The 21,770-nt window shown below is 40.3% G+C and overlaps 1 protein-coding gene across 1 annotated transcript in view; it reads left to right on the top strand.

The window, feature by feature from the left end:
• Nucleotides 1–19,142: 19,142 nt before the first annotated feature.
• Nucleotides 19,143–21,770, top strand: part of mRpS18A (mitochondrial ribosomal protein S18A) — a 51,475-nt gene continuing 48,847 nt past the window's right edge. Inside the window, exon 1 of the mRNA XM_090370762.1 lies at nucleotides 19,143–19,388. Coding sequence (XP_090226888.1) covers nucleotides 19,268–19,388 — 121 coding nt within the window. The 5' untranslated portion in view covers nucleotides 19,143–19,267. The remainder of the gene's footprint in view (nucleotides 19,389–21,770) is intronic.

Here is a 21,770-nt window from a genome sequence, read left to right on the forward strand (position 1 = left end):
CATCCCTGGGGTGTTTGAAAGCGAAAGTAAAGCTTTAGTCCCGTCGAAGTGACGCTATGTTTGTTGTACAGACCGTGAAAAAAAATATATCAGGCACTATTAGGCAAAATTACTTCTTGAAAGTAAGCGAAAGGGCTGAAAAGTGAAAATATTTTTCACAGAAATTTCCTACGCCGTTTTTACAATGTGGAAAAGTTAGACAGAATGATATGTAAATTTTGGTTTTTCGTCCATCAAATAGTGAAATCGATCATAGAACACACAAAATTTAAAGCAATAATTTATAGGCAGTAATAGGGCCAAAGTGGCTGATTAGCGTGAACCCTTAAACCGAAGCATCGGAGAAATGGCTTCCATATGTATGAAACAAATCAAATTATGATATCAGTGTCACCCGTAAATGAATACATTTAACCATATATTTATTTTGTCTGTAAATTGCGGGCGTTCTCGGGTCGATTTGCTTGTTTGCAGAACAAAAAAACAGCAATTTCTGGGATAAACCGCGAGATGTAAGACAGAGAGGTAGTAGTAGTAGTAGTAGTGGCACATGATGCAAGAAAGCAAGTGTAGGAGCTTATGCAGCATCAGACAAAAAAAAAAAAAAAAAAAATCACACCATTCCCTCCAAATGCCTGTCCAGTTCCTCCTTAAATTTATTTAACCTATCAACTTCCACAACGACAGATGGAAGTTTGTTCCAGCAATTAACCACCCGCTGGCTAAAGGCAAATTTCCGCACATCTATTCTACATCTGTCCTTTCTTAATTTGAACTTATGTCCCCGTAGGTTCGTAATCTGAACAAGTGGAAGGATCCCATCAGAATTCAGTGTGCTCAACCCATTCAAGGCCTTATAGACCTCAATCAGATCACCGCGCAGGTGCCTAGTCTCCAGCCACTGCAATTTGCAGAACTTAAGCCTCTCTTGGTAAGAGAATCCCTTCATTCCCCTCACCAATCGTGTTGCTCTTCTCTGTACACGCTCAAGCAAATCTACATCCTTCCTAAAATGAGGCCTCCAGACCTGTACGCAGTACTCAAGGCGTGGCCTGACCATTGCCTTATACAGAGGGACAATCACCTCCTTTTCCCTGCTAGCAAAATTCCTATATATCATTGACAAAACCCCATGACCCGTCCTAGCAGCCTGTCTGCACTGCTCAGAAAACTTCATATCTGACTGCACAATTACTCCCAGGTCTTTTTCATTTTCTACCACCTTAAGTGTAGTACCACACAGTTGGTACGTTTCTCTGGGGTTACTTCTACCCATATGCAGTACTTTGCATTTGTCAAGGTTGAACTTCAGTTGCCACTTCTTAGCCCATCTGCCCAAATTATCTAGATCCTGTTGCAGTAGCACACTGCCATTACTGTCATTAACAACCCTGCCAACCTTTGTGTCATCTGCAAACTTCGACATTAAGCCTGATATACCTTCATCAACATCATTGATAAATACACAAAACAACAGTGGACCCAACATCGAACCCTGTGGGACTCCACTAATAACATTAGTCCACGAAGAGCAGCACCCATTGATTACCACCCTCTGTATTCTCCCACTTAACCATCCTTTTATCCATTGTAGCAACTTACCCTTAATACCATTCTGCTCCAATTTGTACAGTAGTCTTTCATGCGCAACAGTGTCAAAAGCTTTCCTGAAATCCAAGTATATGATATCAAAATTATTTTTTGCATCCAGTTCCTTTGTGACCACATCATAATAACCAATCAAATTTGTCAGACAAGACTTTCCCTTAACTAACCCATGCTGTGTTTGAATTATTGCTGCAGTCTTGTCTAGATGATCCTGCAATGCATCTTTAACCAGTGACTCCATTATTTTACCCGGAACAGAAGTTAAACTAACTGGTCTGTAATTACTCGTGTCACCCTTCGAACCTCCTTTGTGAATTGGGGACACATTTGCACATCTCCAGTCCGTGGGAACCTCCCCTGAATCCAAGGATGCTCTCATAATTATGGCTAAGGGTTTACTTAGTTGCTTTGCCACCTTTTTTAATATAACTGGATAGATCCCATCCACCCCAGGTGCTTTTCTTATGTTTAACTTCAACAATTTCTCCTCCACTTTGCTTTCAGTTATTACAAAATCATTAAGTATCCTGCTACAATTTGATAACCTTCTGCCATTTTCAAACCTTAATAATTCTTCATGTGTGAATGTAGATGCAAAATACTCATTCAGTTTGTTTCTTATCTGAACAGGATCATCAACAGTCGAACCATCAATGTCAAGTGGACCAATCAGATTCATCCCCCTCCTTTTAGAGTTTATCTAAGTAAAGAAATCCTTGCTGTTTTTCTTAGCATCTTTTGCCAAGGATTTCTCATAATCTGCCTTCGCCTGCCTAACCTCCTTTGTCACCTGATTACAGACTAGCTTATATCTGCCATAGGCTTCTGAGTCGCTTGATAATTTATATGCATCCCATGCATTTTTCTTCTCTATTACAAGTCTCATTAGTTCATTACATAACCATTTAGGCCTAAACCTTGAACAATATTTCTTAATAGGTATGGAACTTTTAGTAGCTTCCACAATTAATTCCTTGAATGCTTCCCACTTAGAATTTACTGTTGGTAACATCGTCAGTTTATCCCACTGTACAGAATTTAAAAACTGTCTGAGACCAATGTAATCACCTTTACGGAAGCAAAAACCCTTTCCTTTACCCCTGATGGTAATTAAATCTTTAAGTAAATCCCACGTCAGTACACTGTGATCACTGCCACCTAGTGGTTCTTTTATCTGCAAATTCCTAATACATGAATGATCACTGCTGATAACCAGATCAAGAGTATTACTTTCTCTGGTTGCCTCTTGAACATGTTGCTATAGAAAACAATCATCCAATAAATCCACAAATGTCTGACTAGTGTGTGAGTGACCAACCCACAAGTTCCAGTCAATATCTGGGAAGTTAAAATCCCCCATTATAAGACATTCTGATTTACTGGCCCACTCTATGTCTCTGTACAATTGTAAGACATCTCTGTCTTACATCTCGTTTTTGTGTTTTTACAATCATGTTTTTGCGAGATATAAGACAGATTGAGTTTTAGAAGGAATGTAATCAACTAAGATATCTTTAGTACTAAGAAAGAAATACCTGTAGATCAACATTTAAGGAACTTGTAGTGGATATTCGAAAACTTGAAGCTGTTTATGCAGGGCAAGATTTCTCAAACTAGAAGATGAAATGCGAGGTGCTGTTATCAGCAAAACTATGGATATGATTTCCGATAAATAGAAAAAGGTCATTTATATAAAAGAAGAAAAGTATGCAAGAAAATACTAAACCTCGAGGAACACCAGCATTAGTAGACGGGCCAGAAAGCCCTCTCCGATCACCTGTAGCTAGCTGTCAGATAGATAACTGTCTTTTCAAGCGCCTCCGTACCCAGGTGGGCAGGAGAAGCACTGCGTAGCACACGCTTCTTGATTAGACCGGTGTTCGAGCCCTTGACCACCAAATACGGAGGATGCGGAAAGGTCAGGGAATGACAACCGCATATACCCGGAGCAATATGGCCTTAGTTGCTAATGCTCCTAAAAACCAAATAACAACAACAAAACAACTGTCTTTTCAATTGCAAAAAACAGAGGGAAAACCATATGATCAAAGCTTATTCAGAATACTATTAGGCTAAACATGATCAGAAGCCTTTGAAATGTCAATAGCACCGGCTTGAGTTTCTACAAACTTTTCCATGGATTTCGTCCAATGATGAGTAACATAAGCCAGATAATAACGAGTGGATCGACACTGATGGAATCCATCCTAGATAGTTTAAATACTATGATTGTTTCTAAATAACTTAAATGCAATGGGACACTAATTGGAAGTGAGGGATTTGTCAACCCTTTTTAGGAAATGGCTGGATGCGAGCAACTTTCAACCAAAAGGGAAAACATTTCTTGAATAAGAAAATGAAACAACGAGGCGCAGAACAGGAGTAAGCTCAGGAACACAAGTTGGGAAACAAGTGGAGAAATACCATCCGGACTTCGCACTTTCTTGTTATTAAGACGGTTCAGAACTATTCTGATATTCTTTTGACAGGTGACCACAGGAGGCACTGAACGGAGTGTACTGGGAATAGTAAGAGGTTGTATATCAAGACCATCAATGCACGAGTTGGAAGAAAAGGATGAAGCAAGAAGGTCAGCTTTATCTTCAATTGAAAAGGCTATAGACCATCAAGGTTTGACAGAGGCAGAAATTGGCAATCCAGGTTTTGCAAAAATTGTGACAAATAGCTTGGGAAAGAGTACAGATGTATTTTTCCAGTTTCGCCAGTAGAACTCTTAAATTTCATGCAACTTCTTCCTAAAAATATTTATTTTAACTCTACTTCTCACCGCCCCTCCAATATCACTAAAAACTACCATTTGGACTAGAATCAACTTTTCTACTCTTAGCCGGTTAGAAATATAGTGTGGACTGATTAATAACTGCATTCCAATTCTTCCAGGCTTTGGTGTAGGCAGAAAATAAAGCTGGAGGTTTGGATGGAAGCCAATTACAATATGTAGCTTTATTATCTTGAACAGCTTTAGTATATTTATCGAAAAACAAAAATTTAGATAAAGGATGAGATTTTAAGTTGGAATATCGAATGAAGGAATACATCAATACAAGAATATTTTCGGTGACATGATAAGAGCAAAGATTAATATCAGAAGGTTTGAAACGGTAATCCGACCAGAGATAGAAGAAAGAAATCTCTCAGATAGTGCAAAGTGTGTTAAGTGTCTAACGGCACCAGGGGTTCCCCCCATCTCTGCGTTGCTTTCATTGTGAGTGTACCAGTTCACTGGGAAGGCCAGAGATTTAAAAGTGTATGGATCATGTGAGTGTGTTGTGTTATGTACCGTTGTTCTTCTGGCCATTTAGCCGCTGGACCCCAGCTGAGGCCCAACGTTGCCCGCACTTTGCCCCGTGGAGGCAGACCAGGTAACCACTAGTTTAAATTTGCACTCTGGCAGGTCCTGCCACCTCGTTTCCTGGGATTTCAGAGGCTAGGACCTTTAAAAAAAAAAAAAAAAAAAAAAAATTGCATGGGAATATTGCGCTAGCATTAGAAAAGCCAAAATGGTGGGCGAACAGAGTAATTTAGACACGGTTATTTTTGGCGTGTGTGGCATTCGCTTGCATACAGATAGAGTTGGGTAGGGAGAATGAAGACTGGAGGGATAAAGACAGAAGAATGGGGTCAATAGGGGAGACGACCCCAGGTAGAATCAGTGGGGCATGCCCATACCCTGTTAACTCTAGAAGGAAGGGGATGAATCAGATTGGTCCACTTGATATTGATGGGTCAACTGTTGATGATCCTGCTCAGGTAGCTAACAAACTAAATGAATATTTTGCATCTACATTCACACACGAGGAGTTATTCAGCGAGGGGAATGCCAGAGGTGTATTCAACTCTAGCAGTAAGCTACAGAATCTTGAAATAACTGGGAGTAAAGTGGAGGAGAAACTGTTGAAGATAAACACAAGAAAGGCACCCGGGGTGGATGGGATCTATCCGGTTATATTAAAGGAGGCAGCAAAGGAAGTAAGCAAACCCTTAGCCATAATTATGAGAGCTTCCTTGGACTCAGGGGAGGTACCCATAGACTGGAAATGTGCAAATGTGACCCCAATTCACAAAGGAGGATCAAAGGCTGACACAAGTAATTATAGACCTGTGAGCTTAACTTCTGTTCCCGGAAAATTAATGGAGGCACTGGTTAAAGAAGCACTGCAGGATCATTTAGACAAGACTTCAGTTATAGCTCAGACACAGCATGGTTTTGTTAAGGGGAAGTCTTGCCTGTCCAACTTGATTGGATATTATGATGCAGTCACAAAAGAACTGGATGCAGGAAATAACTTTGATATTATATACTTGGATCTTAGAAAGGCTTTTGATACTGTTGCACATGGAAGACTGCTACACAAATTGGAGCAGTGTGACATTGGAGGCAAATTGCTGCTATGGATAAAGGGGTGGTTGAGGGGGAGAAGACAAAGAGTGGTAATCAATGGACACTGCTCATCGTGGACTAATGTTATTAGTGGAGTCCCTCAGGGGTCAGTGTTGGGTCCATTATTGTTTTCTGTATTTATAAATGATATTGATGATGGTATATCAAGCTTAATGTCCAAGTTTGCAGATGATACAAAGGTTGGCAGGGTTGTCAAGGACACTACTGACACTATGCTGCTGCAACAGGATCTGGAAAGGTTGAGCAGATGGGCTGAGAGGTGGCAAATGAAGTTTAACATTAACAAATAGATATTTATTTACAGTATACCCAGTATAAAATAAAAGTACAATTTCAGTAGCTTTCGGAACTCGTGTCCCTTTATCAACTGACAAATTTGAATTCATTACAAGCAAAGTGTGGCACGTTACTCATTCGTCATTGTTGTAGCACGGACGTGTGCTGCCTTGCGCCAGTGATCATCCATCAATAAAACGGTTGTCTCCAGGATTGGATGTATACGCATGCCTTTCTGGCGATTTAATGCCTTAGGGTTGTTCATTATGTTTAGTGACTCTAGCCATAGGCTGTGGCGAAAGTGTCGCGCGTGGTCCACTATCTCAAAGTCGCGCTTGGGGTCAAGATCGTGGTTGGTAGCCCAAAAATGTTCTGCAAGCGCGGACTGGTCAGTTTCGGCAAGCCGGATTGCTCTGTCGTGTTCCGTGAGGCGATCCTGGAGACGTCTCGATGTCTCACCTACGTAGCAACTGTTACAGGCCCTACAGGTGATACGGTACACCTGTTACAGGCCCTACAGGTGACACGGTACATCTCAGTGCTATTGAGATGGCTTGGATGGCAATAGCACTGCCCGCACCCTGTTCTCCAGGGCCTGGAGCCATTCCAGCACCGACACAATTAGACGTAACGAGATCTCCCGTGTGAAGGCGGACCTAACCAGATGCGGTTATCCATCCCATGTACTAAACAGATGCTTGTTACAGGCACAAGAACTTACTTCCAACCCAAGACCTCCGAAGCAAGTCGGCATATCATCCGCCTACATTCCGTACTATCCAGGAGTGTCAGGACGTATCTCGAAGATCCTAAGAAGTTACAACATCAAATGTGTACAATTACCAGGTAGGAACCTACGTTCACTTGTCTCCAGTGTGAAGACCCCTGTCACACCTGTCTTACGCAGCAATGTAGTGTACCGTATCACCTGTAGGGCCTGTAATAGTTGCTACGTAGGTGAGACATCGAGACGTCTCCAGGATCGCCTCACGGAACACGACAGAGCAATCCGGCTTGCCGAAACTGACCAGTCCGCGCTTGCAGAACATTTTTGGGCTACCAACCACGATCTGGACCCCAAGCGCGACTTTGAGATAGTGCACCACGCGCGACACTTTCGCCACCGCCTATGGCTAGAGTCACTAAACATAATGAACAACCCTAAGGCATTAAATCGCCAGAAAGGCATGCGTATACATCCAATCCTGGAGACAACCGTTTTATTGATGGATGATCACTGGCGCAAGGCAGCACACGTCCGTGCTACAACAATGACGAATGAGTAACGTGCCACACTTTGCTTGTAATGTATTCAAATTTGTCAGTTGATAAAGGGACACGAGTTCCGAAAGCTACTGAAATTGTACTTATATTTTATTTTATACTGGGTATACTGTAAATAAATATCTATTTGTTAAACTATGGACCCCAGTACTCAGGGCCCATTTGTCACTGAAGTTTAACATTGACAAATGTAAAGTACTACCCATGGGAAACAGCAACCCCAGAGCAACGTATCAACTCTGTGGTACTACACTGACAGTGGTAGAGAATGAAAGGGACTTGGGGGTGGTTGTGCAGGCAGATATGAAGTTCTCTGAGCAGTGCAGACGGGCTGCAAGTGTAGCTCATGGAGTATTGTCAATGATATACAGGAATTTTTCCAGCAGGGATAAGGAGGTGATTATTCCATTGTATAAGGCAATGGTCAGGCCACACCTAGAGTACTGTATACAGGTCTGGAGGCCTCATTTCAAGAAGGATGTAGAGCTGCTGGAACGAGTACAGAGAAGGGCAACAAGATTAGTGAATGGAACAAAGGGGTGCTCTTACGAAGAAAGGCTTAAGTTTTGCAAATTACAGTGTCTGGAGACTAGGCACCAGCGAGGTGATCTGGTAGAGGTGTATAAAGCCTTGAATGGTTTAAGCATGCTCAATGCTGATAGGATTCTTCCTCTAGCTCAGAAAAATCACCTGAGAGGGCATAAATTCAAATTGAGGAAAAACAGATGTAGGATAGACGTGAGGAAATTTGCCTTTAGCCAGCGGGTGGTTTGTTGGTGGAACAGACTTCCATCCCTTGTGGTGGAGGTTGATAGCCTAAATAAGTTTAAGGCTCAGCTGGACAGGTATTTGGAACGAACAGAGGGGTGAAGTGGAAGTGGGTTTTTTTTTTGGCTGATGCTGCATAAGCTTGCTTTCTTCCATCAGATGCCTCTACTAATGCTAATGCTAATGCTAATACCCCACCAGAGGGAAGAGTGAGGTCGGCAAGGAGGGGAGGAGACAGGAAAGCCGTCACCTCCCCCCTCCGGGGTAAGGGAGAAGAAAGGGCCGAACAAGGGAGCCGGCTCAGATCACTAACATGGCGTGTATGTAGCAAAGCTGTGGCTTCGTCAGATCCATGACAGTGTACAGTCCATTAATTGGTCAGTGTTGGGATAGGATCTCATCCACTGCTGTTCCAATAATCAGGGTGTCAGTGTGGGATGGTGTCACTAAGGGGATATAGGTCTCATCCAGTAAAGTCCTAGTCATTGTCCGTTTCAGTTGTCAGAGTTCCAGTGTCGAGTTTAGGGAAGTTGTGGTAATGCTCCTAGTCTGCTGAACAGTTCGTGCGCAAATTTCGAGAGGGCTCTATAGTACTCCTCCTCCGATAGTACAAGGTGTTCCCGATCCTTCGGGTTGAAACATATTTTTGTTATAAAGTGACATCTTATATCATCAAAGAGGGGGCATTCATGCATCAGATGTGTCCATGTCTGATTTTCATCGCAGTGTCATAGTGGTGATTCTTTTATTCCGAAGGTCGAAAGTTTGGCATTAAAGGAACTATGTCCCGTTAGAAGGAAGGTGGTGTAGAGCCCCGGTGAGAACCAGGCAGGCTGGTGGGGGTAGACTTGCTAACGTCCGGGATAAATTTCCGGGTTATGGCGCCTTTAGTTGATTTGGTGTTGCTCCGGGGTAAGAGTTGCATAGTCAAAAGTTTGGACAGAGCCAATCAGTGCTTTTTGAAATTGTTCCCAGTTGGCCTTGTCCACGGCGAATCTGTTGATGGTTATTCTAGGTGTGGGTTTTCTGTTAAGGGCACGGTGCATCTGGAATGTAATAACTCTGTGTTCAGAGGTTGTCCAATCCTCTCTGACCTTCCATGAAGATATATGTCCAGCAATGGAGCGGGTAGCAAAGCTTACATCTATTGTTGCTTCCCATAATGTGCTTGAGAACGTGGGCGGATTGTTCGTCTGGTTTAATATTGCCAGGCTATTGTTGGTGAGGAATTCTTCCAGGCGCTGGCCGTTAGTAGTACCACGTCGGTCAGGGGTTGCATTGTGCCACGCCGGCGACCTGCAGTTAACATCTGCACAGACTATTACTTTGGCGTTGGGGAGCTCATGGAGAACGTTTTGCAGGGAGGATGTCTTCGCCAAGTCGACAGTATAATGATATTACATAGAATTATCCTAATGGGGAGATGATTTGAGCACAGGCAGCCCATTTATTGCAGAGATGAGTTATATTTATTACTATGAGGTCAGGATTGCGAACTATCAAGGCTGCCCAGGGGGTATCTCCGTCATGCTGAACTATTTTATACGTGAGGGGATAGCCTTTCACCTCTTTCTTGTGCGTGTAAGGCTCCTGGAGAAAGAGGACATCAAGATTGTCTTCATCGGCCTTCTTCTTTAGTTGCGCGGCAACAGCTTTAGCCCATTGTGCATTATGTTGAGCAAATTTCATTGTGTTTACATTATTGCTTTTATGAAGGGTTCCCATAATCGGTTCTTGATTGTTCAGCACTTTTGGCTTTTATGTAGACGGGGCAGTTTTTGTCTCTAATGAAGTGATCTGCTGGTAGTTTTAAGGCTTTGCAATTTGCGCACACTGGTCGGGCGGTTTTATTAGGGCAGGAGTTGTAGTTGTGGCCTATGTCTGCACAGTGCCCACAAGTTGGGGAGGTTTGTGGTTGCACACACGTATGTGTGGTATGGCCGAATCGGCAACACCGGAAGCATTTGGGCACAGCCACGTGCTCTCTAAAGCGGTGGCTGCCCCAATTGATATAAATCCGTGTCTGTTGGCTGATTATCTTCCAGGCTCTTGGGGCTAACTCAATCACCCAGTTTGTGGTATTACCGTTTCTGGTCTTTATCTGGTATTTAGGTGTGATTTGCATCGATGGGTCAATATCTGGAATGTCGTGCTGCAGGTTTCTTCTGTAGATTTTGTCCTGTAGTTGGGTTGGAGAGAGGTCACTTCCAGTGTCGTAAACTACAATACTCGGTCCCTTTCTCTTGGGGATCTCTGCATGGAGACCCAGGGAGGGCACTTTCTGGTTTTCAATGATTTTATTCGCCTCTTCCTGTGTCTCAGTTTCAATAATAACGCCGACGTTGCGAGTCTTGCTCATAGATTTTATTCTAGTGGTTTTAAAATCTTCACCAAGGTTAGTAATTACCGAGTTTTTCACCTCTTCGCTTGAATGGTGAGTCTCTGGTGTGGCTGGCCTTAAGATGACCAGATGTGATTGTTGTAGTAGGGGCCCCTTCTTCCTGCTGGGGGCAGCAGGTACGGCTGTTGCTCTATTGTTGTTGTCCTCAGCGTTGCCCATCTCTGTACTCGTTCCAATAGCTCTACATCCTTCTTAAAATGAGGCCTCCAGACCTGTATACAGTACTCAATGTGCAGCCTGATCATTGCATTATACAAGGGGATAATCACCTCCTTATCCCTGCTAGAAATATTCTTGTATATCATTGATAAGACATCATGAGTTACTTTTGCAGACCATCTGCACTGCTCAGAAAACTTTATATCTGCCTGCACAATAACCCCCAGGTCCTTTTCACTCTCTACCACTCTTAGTGTAGTACCACACAGTTGGTACGTTATTCGGGGTTACTGCTTCCCATATGTAGTACTTTACATTTGTCAATGTTAAATTTCATTTGCCAATTTTCAGTCCATCTGCTCAAATTTTCTGGATCCTGTTTACAGCAGCATACTGTCATTAACTTCCTTAACAACTGTGCCAACCTTCGTATCGTCTGCAAACTTGGACATTAAGCCTGATATACCACCATCAATATCATTTATAAATACAGAAAACAACAACCGACCCAAAACTGAACCCTGAGGGACTCCACTAATAACAAAAGTCCATGAAGAGTAGTGTGCATTGAATCCCACTCTCTGTCTTTACCAACTCAACCATGACTTTAACCATATCAGCAAATTGCCTCCAATGCCACAATGCTCCAATTTGTGCAGCAGTCTTCAATGTGCAACAGTATCAAAAGCCTTTCTAAGATCCAAATACAGTAGACTCTCAATTTTCCGGGATAGATGGTAAAAAAACAAATCCCGGATAATCGATTATCCGGTTAATCTCAAAATAGAGAAGTCCTCGACATAAGAGATACGTTCTAGAACTTCTTACTTCGTCGAGTTTTACGTAACTCAGAATGACTGTTGCTACTATATTATTATTGACAAATCTGAATTCATCGCGATACTTGTTAATGTTTGACCATTTTCATACATTCTTATTAGTTTAATTTTCGCCTTCCTTTTTTTTTGGTAGATTTACTTGTATCGCTGGAACTTATTCTCTTAGTCACCATTATAAACAGTCAAAATTAAATTTTCTGTAAAGAACTTCACAGGTTTAAGGCGAACACTAACTATTATCACCCCGCGTGAGCTCACATTTTACTAAATCATATTTCCGGAGGTCAACAAAAAACAAAACAATTTGCACTTTCCGTTTTATTGAGCATTTCTGTTAGCGCAATCTATTATAAACGGGTAGTAAACTCGATCTTATTGAATTTGCGATAATACCGATTGCTGGAATTCTGTTGGTTTTTACGTTATTATGGTGAATTGTCTGTACCCTTCACTGAAATCTTCAGTAATATATAAAAAAAACCCCATAAATAATTGTAAGAATCTTCTATTTTTTTCCTATTTTTTTGCTTGTTACTCCGATCTCACGTGTGCAATTTGTGCGAACCGTGATCGTCGTTATTGATTGCTTATTATTATTATTTTTTTTTGTTGCTGTTGTTTTAAATGTTAGAATCATAAAAAAAAAAAAAAAAAATTGAGTGAAAACAAATTTACGTAAATCCGTAGTTGCGTAAGTCGGGGACTTACTGTATCGAAAAATGTTCAGCAACCTACGTAACAAAATTTGGCCTGGATAAAAAACTTACCACGTACTACTACTCGTGTGTCCAATACGATGCTTCTCTTTATTTTTTGGGATGTCGATTTTAAATTTAATAGCTTCCCTTTATTTTTTTACTATGTCGCGCATGATTTGGTCACCAACGTTATAATGGTTCATTTGAGATTTAACGGATGCACCGTTTTCAAACTTTTGAATAATTTGAAATCTTCATTTAACTAAAAGTGCAACTCTTTTGCGTTTACCCATCATTTTCGCGATTTCTAAACAAAAAAAAAAAAAAAAAAAAAAAAAATATATATATATATATTTACAATAAAAAAAATTACGACATCCGTGACATAAATAACGAATAAAAATTTGTATTTTTGCAGTTCGACGGAACACAACAATCGACGCGACGCACTAAAACAAACTAAACATTTGGTCTCATTTTTTTTTTTTTTTTTGAGCGGCGGAAGTGAAGACAGCGGGGTTTCAAGATAATAGGCACATTAATTTCGCAATGACGACTTATAATGCTACTTCTTGTCGCATATTTACAACTTGCAAAACATCTGTTGGGTATTCTAGTTAATACTTAAAGTTTATGATTTCTGGTCGATTTTTTTTTTTAATTTGCAGTCTTGAAGTGTCCCGGTTAATCCGATCCCGGTAAATCGAGAGTCTGCTATATATGATATCAAAGTTATTCCCTGCATGCAGTTTCTTTCCGACCACATCATAGTATCCAATTAAACTGGCTAAACAAGACTTCCCCTGAACAAAACCATGGTGTGTCCGAGCTATAATTGAAACCTTGTATAGATGATCCCGCAGTGCTTCTTTAACCAGTGCCTCCATTAATTTCCCTGGAACAGAAATTAAACTAACAGTCAATAATTAATTGTGTCACCCTCTGATCCTCCTTTGTGAACTGGGGTCAAATTGGCACATCTCCAATCGATGGGTACCTCCCCTGAGTCCAAGGAAGCTCTTATAATTATGGCTAAGGGTTTGTTTTCTTCCATTGCTGCCTCCTTTAATATAACTAGATAAATCTCACCCACTCTGGGTGCCTTTTTTATGTTTATCTTCACAATTTCACCTCCACTTTTCTCTCCGTTATAACAAAATCATCCAGCTCACTGCCAGAGTTTAATTCACCTCTGGCATTCCCCTCCCTGAATAACCCATGTGTGAATGTAGATGCAAAATACTGAGTTCGTTTGTTAGCCAACCGATCAGGATCATCAATATCCAGCGGACCAATTTGATTCATCCCCTTCCTTCTACAGTTTACAGGGGTAAAGAACGCTTTGCTGTGTTTCTTTGCATCCTTTGCAGATTTCTAATAATCTGCCTTTGCCTGCCCTCCGTTGTGACTTGGTCAGAGACCAGCTTATAACTTCATAAGCTTCCATGTCACCCATTGATTTATATGTACCTTATGCATTTTTCTTCCCTGCAAAGTCTCATTAGTTCATCGGACATCCATTTAGGCCTAAATGGATAGGCCAAGGTTTAGGCTTAAACCTTGTTGGTACGTAAAATATAGCAGCTTCCAAGATTAATTCTTTGAATGCCTCCCCTTTTGAATTTGCTGTTGCTAACATCATAAGTTCGTCCCAACGTACAGAATTTAAATACTGTCCCAGACTCCGTAGTCGCCTTTACGAAAACAAAAGCCCTTTTCTTTACCCCTGATGGTAGTTAGATCTTTAAGTATATCCCACTTCAGCACACTGTGATCACTGCCACCTAGTGGTTCCTTTATCTGCAGATTGTTAATGCTTGAAGAATCTCTACTGATATTGAGATCCAGAGTATTACTCCCTAACATGCTGATGTAGAAAACAATCATCCAATAAATCCACGAAAGCCTTGCTACTGTGTGAGTGACCAACCCACAAATTTCAGTCAATATCCAGGAAATTAAAATCCCCCATTATAAGACTCCCTGATTTACTGGCCCACTCTATTTCCCTGTACAGTTGAGGAACGTACCGTGTGGTACACTTAGGGTGGTAGAAAATGAAAAACACCTGGGAACAATGCAGACAGGCTGCAATATAAGGTAATGGGGTTTTGTCAATGATATACAGGAATTTTGCTAGCAGAGAAACGGAGGTGATTGTCCCTCTGCATAAGGCAATGGTCAGTCCACGCCTTGAGTACTGTGTACAGGTCTAAAGGCCTCATTTTAGGAAAGATGTGTTTTTTTTTTTTTTTTTGAGTGTGTACAGAGAAGGACAACAAGATTGGTGAGGGGAATGAAGGGATCCTTTTACCAAGAGAGGCTTAAGTTTTGCAAATTCTGGAGACTAGGCACCTGCGAAGTGATCTAATTGAGGTGTATAAGGCCTTGAATGGGTTGAGCACACTGTGGGATTTTACCACTTGTCAGATTACGAACCTAAGGGGACATAAATTCAAATTGAGGAAGGACAGATGTAGAATAGATGTGCGGAAATTTTCCTTTAGTTAGTGGGTGGTTAATTGCTGGAACAAACTTTCATCTGTCGTTGTGGAAGTTGATAGGTTAAGTAAATTTAAAGAAGAAGTCGATTAATATTTAGAGGGAATGGTTGTGCGAATTTTTTTTTTTTTTGGCTGATGCTGCATAAGCTCATATGCTTGCTTTCTTGCATCACAGTAAAAAAAAAAAAAATTCTCGAGTTACCCTGAGAGAGAGAGAGAGAGAGAGAGAGAGAGAGAGAGAAGAATGATGATATACATGCCACTATTACTGCTATTCTCCTTCTCCTCCTCCTGTGCATTTTAGGCAATATCTGGCCATTATATTATAAAAGCCCTTCGATATTAATAATTTTGTTATTAGCAATTTGGTACAAGGAACTCCGAGGCGTAAGCTGCACGGGCCGTAAAAAAAAAAAAAAAAAAAATTCTCAGTTACCCAGAGAGAGAGAAAGAGAGAGGAATCCCCAAGAAAGAGTAGAATCATGATATCCATCTCCGGACCCTGGGTGTGCCAAGTCCATTCTCACTATTTGTGTTACTCATTAAATATATTATATATATAAATTATAATTTAATAATAATTTATGTATGTGTCATAATTTAGTAAAATTTAATAATAATTTGTATATGTATCATAATTTAGTAAAATGCAATATATTTTTTTTTACTAATTTACTATAATTTAGTAAACTAAAATATTTACACACACACACACACACACACACACACTGGCTGCCACTTTATTAGGTATATCTACCTAGTAGGGTGATGAGCCTCTTTTAGCCTTCTAAACAGCTTGAATTCGTCTAGGCATGGATTGATCAGGAGGCTGGAAACGTTGCGCAGGAATGGAGTACCATGCAGACATGAGTGTGTCACGCAGTTCCTTTAGATTGGACGGAGGTGTAGGCCTTCAGCGAACAGTCCTTTTCAGCTCATCTCAAAGATGTTCAATAGGATTGAGATCCGGGGATACTGAGCGGCCCACTGCAGCAAAGAAAATTCATAGTCATGTTCCTTGAACCATTCCATGGTGATTCGGGCTTTTTGCACGGTCGCATTATCCTGCTGGAAGTAACAATCTAACTGAGGATAAACTGTCAACATGAACGGATGCACCTGTTGAGCAACGATGTTTAGGTACGATGTGGCATTCAGACGTGAATCTATGGGTATCAATGGACCCAACGTGTGCCAAGAAAACATTCCCCACACCATAACACTGCCCCCACCACCTTGCACAGTAGTCGTCAGACATGACGTGTCCATGGATTCATGTTGTTTTCATCAAATTATGAGCCTTCCTTCAACATGATTCACCAGGAAGTTCAACTTTTCAGACCAAGCAAATGTTTTCCAATCCTTGATAGTGCAGTGCTGGTGTTGCTGTGCCCAAAGGAGGTGTGTTGTCTTGTACTTCATTAATAACAAAGGTACGCGATGTGGCCGTTGGCTATTGTAACCCATTCGCGATAAAGTGCGACTAGTGGTCCGTTGCTATATTTTGTTCTGCGCACCAAGGTTGTTTTCTGACGTGATGTGCGACATTGCGGCCTCTCTTTGTCCAGCACATCTTGCACCTACTACCTTGCCACGTTTGAAGTCCGTTAGATCACTCCTTTTTCCCATTCTTGCTACGGTTTGTACGCTTAACTGATACTAGAAAGGTTGTTATACTGCATTTATATCCACAACTGTGGTCTTGTTTTATATTCACAAATGTGACTTGCAACGTTGTGGGACAAACCATTTATGTGCACAGTGGGGGTGTACCTAATAAAGTGGCAGTAAAGTGGACATTTGTGAATATATAGTATGTATATATATATATATATATATATATATATATATGGTAATTTACTTATTGAGAATATAAGTAAGGCTACTTAGGCCATGTTGCTCCGTGTATATTGTTTCTGAATTGCATGTGTTCTAAGGTAGATTTTCTGTTTTGCTGCATTAAAAACAACCGGCTTTCCGTTTTTAAAAATCATGTAAAAACTTCGAGACCGGCTAACTCAGCCACGTTATGAAAAAAATCGATAAAAATTCCTCCCGTCATCCAGGAGATTTGAACTGAGGTCTTTTCTACCATGTCGGGGGAAGACGGTGATACTACGAAGTGTGCTACCCTCGTGGGCGTAGAGGCTGAAAACAAAAAGAGAGAGAGTTGAACTGAAGAATGAAAATACAGTTTTGTTTAGCTTTAATACACGGCTACCATAACCGTTAGCATTAACTTGACAATGTACGTATATTTATATTTCGCTATTCTTCCGTCTTTTTTGTATGGGAACAATAATTAATTGTGAATATTTCATACTAATAATCAGTGAATCAATATTGTCCATCGCAATTACAAAGCTGTAGAACATTCTCCAGGAAACTCTTCGCAATATTCGAGCCGCCCGTTGCTCACATTGGTGACTTCATTTTCTGTGCGTTTTAACCTGTAACCGGAATTAACATTATCGCTTATGTGAGCACAGAGTACTAAGATACAGGGTATCCTCGTTATCCGAGGATCATTGGTTCCCGAAAGTTCCACTTAAAACGGGGACCAAATTTTGTAATGTTTATTATTTAAATAAAACTAAGTGCAACTAGGTATAATATTTTAAGTTTCTATATCTATATAATATCCGTGTAGACGCACCATAGACAACTCTTAAAGAAAAACTATGATAGTACTGTGAAAAGCATTATGAGCATATTGTGCTCAACCTTCACCACGAGTTGCCCATATATTGCACTACCTCGAATAAGTAATGCTTCACTAATATAGAAAACTATTGTTACTTATTCTCGGTAGGCACCACCACCCACCCAGACGGCACCCTTTCAAAGCTAGTTGGATTTTCATCGGTGGGTGGGCAGGAACCCTGGTATTGCAAGTGAATCGTTACTTATTCGAGGTAGTGCTATACATGGGCAACTCGTTGTGATGGATGAGTAGATATTAGCATTAGCATTAGTAGAGGCATATGATGCAAGAAAGCAAGCTTATGCAGCATCAGCCAAAAATAAAAAATAAATAAAAAAACCGCTCCCATTTCACCCCTCCATTCGTTCCAAATACCTGTCCAGCTCAGCCTTAAATTTATTTAGGCTATCAACTTCCACAACAAAGGATGGAAGTCTGTTCCACCAACCAACTACCCGCTGGCTAAAGGCAAACTTCCGCACATCTATCCTACATCTGTCTTTCCTCAATTTGAATTTATGCCCTCTTAGGTGATTATTCTGAGCAAGAGGAAGAATTCCATCTTGTTGCCCTTCCCTGTACTCATCCCAACAGCTCTACATCCTTCTTAAAATGAGGCCTCCAGACCTGTATACAGTACTCAAAGTGTGGTCTGACCATTGACTTATACAAGGGGATGATCACCTCCCCTTGTATAAGGCTTCACTAATAGAGAAGACTATTGTTACTTATTCTCGGTAGGCACCACCACCCAGACGGCATCCTTTCAAAGCTAGTTGGTTTTCATCGGTGGGTGGGCAGGTAGCCTGGTATTGCTTGTTTGTTTGTTATTTGGTTTTTAGGAGCATTAGCAACTAAGGCCATATTGCTCCGGGATATGCAGTGGTCATTCCCTGACCTTTCCGCATCCTCCGTATTTGGTGGTGACGGGCTAGAACCCCGGTCTAATCTAGAAGCATGTGCTAGGTACTGCTGCTCCTTCCCACCTGACTACGGAGGCGCCCCTGGTATTGCAAGTGAAGCGTTACTTATTCGGAGTAGTGCTATACATGGGCAACTCGTTGTTTTGCCCATGTATAGCACTACATGGTAAATCGGCGTATCTACACTGATATTATCTAGTAATGCTTATTATGTACTTGTACATAGTAAAAAATGGATGAAAGAACTGAACAATGAACCATTTATTTTATTAGACATATTTTTTTATAATATGTTACACAATGTAAGGTTAAATAAAGTTTATTGAAGTTACACTATTTTTCAGTTCATGTTTTTTTTTTTTTTTTTGTCGTATTTTTCAGATAAAATCGTGTCATTTTGTTGCACGATCATGAAGAAGATCGTTCTCACAAAAAAAAAATGTCAATTTTTCTCGAAGGAAAAAGCTTTAATTTTCAAATTCTCGTAACTGCGGGTACTTCCTGTATCACAGAGAAGTATGTTACTACTCTGTGCCCTGTATTACTCTTTGTATCCGCTACTTCCTTGTGCAGCAGTTTTCTCTGCCTCTCATAAAAGAGTTTACTAAAAGTTGTTTTGCTTGATTGAACAAGCAGTGTGCGTAAAGGCGAGTGATTTAAACTTGTACTTCGGTTAGGTTATGTTTTTGTTATTGGGAAGGCAGTGTGTGTCTAGTAAACAAAGAATCGGTTGCATATTGCGGTCCGTTTGGGCTTTTAAAGCATGTTTTTCAACAACTCCTGTTAATTTTCTTAAAGAAAGTAAGTAGTGTTGTAACCGATATCAGAGCTAATCCTAATTTTCAGCTTTGATTATTAGTCCTGCCAAAATCAAGCTTATAGCATCAACAACAAAAAAAAAAAGAATAGAGAAATAATTATCCATTACTTTATTAATGGTGATTTATCCATTTCACTCGCTTCTCCCACGTAGTAGTTTGATCACTCCGTGTAAAGTTATTCAAAGTACCAACTTCAATGTAAGTCTTGCCAAGTTTTTGTAAGCACATCTGCGAGAGGGACGTTGATTCTTCCCATTATTTATTTATTTTTTTTTTTTGTGTATGTGAAATGTTCTTTGTATGGGAGTTCGCTTATTTAGCTTAAACTGTCAATTTTTTTTAATAAGATATCCATTCAATATGCAGATTTGAATAAATCAATCTTTCTGAATATACTGATCACAATCAGTGGATTCACAGGAGAGAAAGGGTGTACAAGTAGAAGCACCTTTAGTATTCACTCCATCTTGAATGACCGTCATCCAAATCGCATGGTACTTTTTATATCCTGGATTACGGCGGCCGATATCAGCTGTAGTTGATTAAAAATGAAATACCGAACAAAAAAAAAAAAAAAAAAAAAGGCACAATAAAATTTTAGAAATAAAAATTTATTTTGTAAGAGGTAAATTATTTTGAGATATTTCGTATATTATTTGTTTATTATTATTTTTTTTTTTTCCAAAATCAGGAAATGCTGTTACAAGAGAAACAATTTACCTTCCTTGATTATGTAAAACTTTAATTTTCACATTTTACAGGCTCTTTTTGCACTAACTTATCTATAGAAACAGTTAAGTTACTTTTAATTAACAATGGACTTTTACGTAAAGCTAGAGGTGCCCTATTACTCTCACTCCCATTGAGATGGACATGGTTATAGGCTTCATTCTGGTTAGATGAATATCTGCACACATTTTGTTCTGTGCCTGCAAACTTAGAGAGCTGTTGGCCAAAGTTCAGCATTCAGCGAAAATCAGTATCAGCCAAACACACCCACTTTATCATTTGCTAATCTGATAATTTGCTAATTTGATAAAAACCCAACTTTATCATTTGCTTATCCTGTATATTAATTAGTATCAGTGGCAAATGATGCAAAAAAAAAAAAAGCAAGCATATACAGCATCAGCCAAAAAAAAATTACCACTTCACCTACCCATCCCCTACAGTAGTTTGTCTAGTACTTCCTTGAATTTATTCCAACTGTCCACTTCCACAACAAACAGATGGTTTGTTCCAACAATCAGCCACCTGCTAGCTGAAGGCAAGCTTCTGCACATCTATTCTGCTACCATCCTTCCTCAGTTTGAATTTATGTCCCCTTTGTGCTGAGCAAGAGGAAAAATCTCATCAGCTCCGAGTGATCAGTGTTTAACTTTATTCAATCTACTCACTTAGGAGTACTAGGTAGAGGTTATCCAAAAATTAATTACTCTGTGGCTGAAGGGAAGTGCATTGAATTTCTTCCCACCACCCATTTTCATTTTATGCCTTTGTGTGCATGTGCTGTCTGAGAAAGAGTAAAGCAGCATTGGTATTTAATATACTCAACCTTTTTAAAGCCTTATACACTTCAGTTACATCCCCTCCCAGATGAGTGGTTTTCAGGTGCTGCAGTTTATAGAACTACAACTTTCTTTCAGAATACCATATCCAGATCTACATCTTTCTGAACTAAGGTTTCTAAACCTGTATGCAGTATTCAAGATGTGGTATAACCATTACTTTTTATAGATGTTAGGCCAGATAATGGAATAATCACTACTTTGACAGCATCCCCATGAGGTTTGTTTGAGCAGATTGGTTGCACTGCTCAGAGAACTTAGTGTTGAATTCTACAGTTACCACAAGGTCTTTTTCATTATCAACCAGTTCGATGATGAACCAGTTTTAAATTTTGATTGCATCAAAATTTAGGATAAAGGAACCACTAGGTGGCAGTGATCGATCACAGTGTACTGATGTGGGATTTACTTAAATATGTAACTACCATCAGGAGTAAAGGAAAGGGGTTTTTGCTTTTGTAAAGGTGACTACGGTGGTCTCAGAGAATTTTTAGGTTCTGTACAGTGGGACCAACTGATGGTGTTACCAACAGCAAATTATAAATCGGAAGCATTCAAGGAAGTAATTTTGGAAGCTACTAGGCTTTTTGTTCCAACTAAGAAATACTGCTCTAGGTTTAGGTCCAAATGGATTTCAGATGAACTAATGAGACTTGGGGCAGAGAAGAAAAATGCATGGAATGCACATAAATTGTCAGGCGACACAGAAGTGTATGGTAGATACAAGCTAGTCTGTAATCAAGTCACAAACGAGGTTAGGCAAGCGAAGGCATATTATGTAAAATCTTTTGCAA

This window comes from Mastigoproctus giganteus, chromosome 3 (genome assembly GCF_048544385.1).
Source record: "Mastigoproctus giganteus isolate SK-2022 chromosome 3, ASM4854438v1, whole genome shotgun sequence".
In the NCBI taxonomy this organism is placed as follows: domain Eukaryota; kingdom Metazoa; phylum Arthropoda; class Arachnida; order Uropygi; family Thelyphonidae; genus Mastigoproctus; species Mastigoproctus giganteus.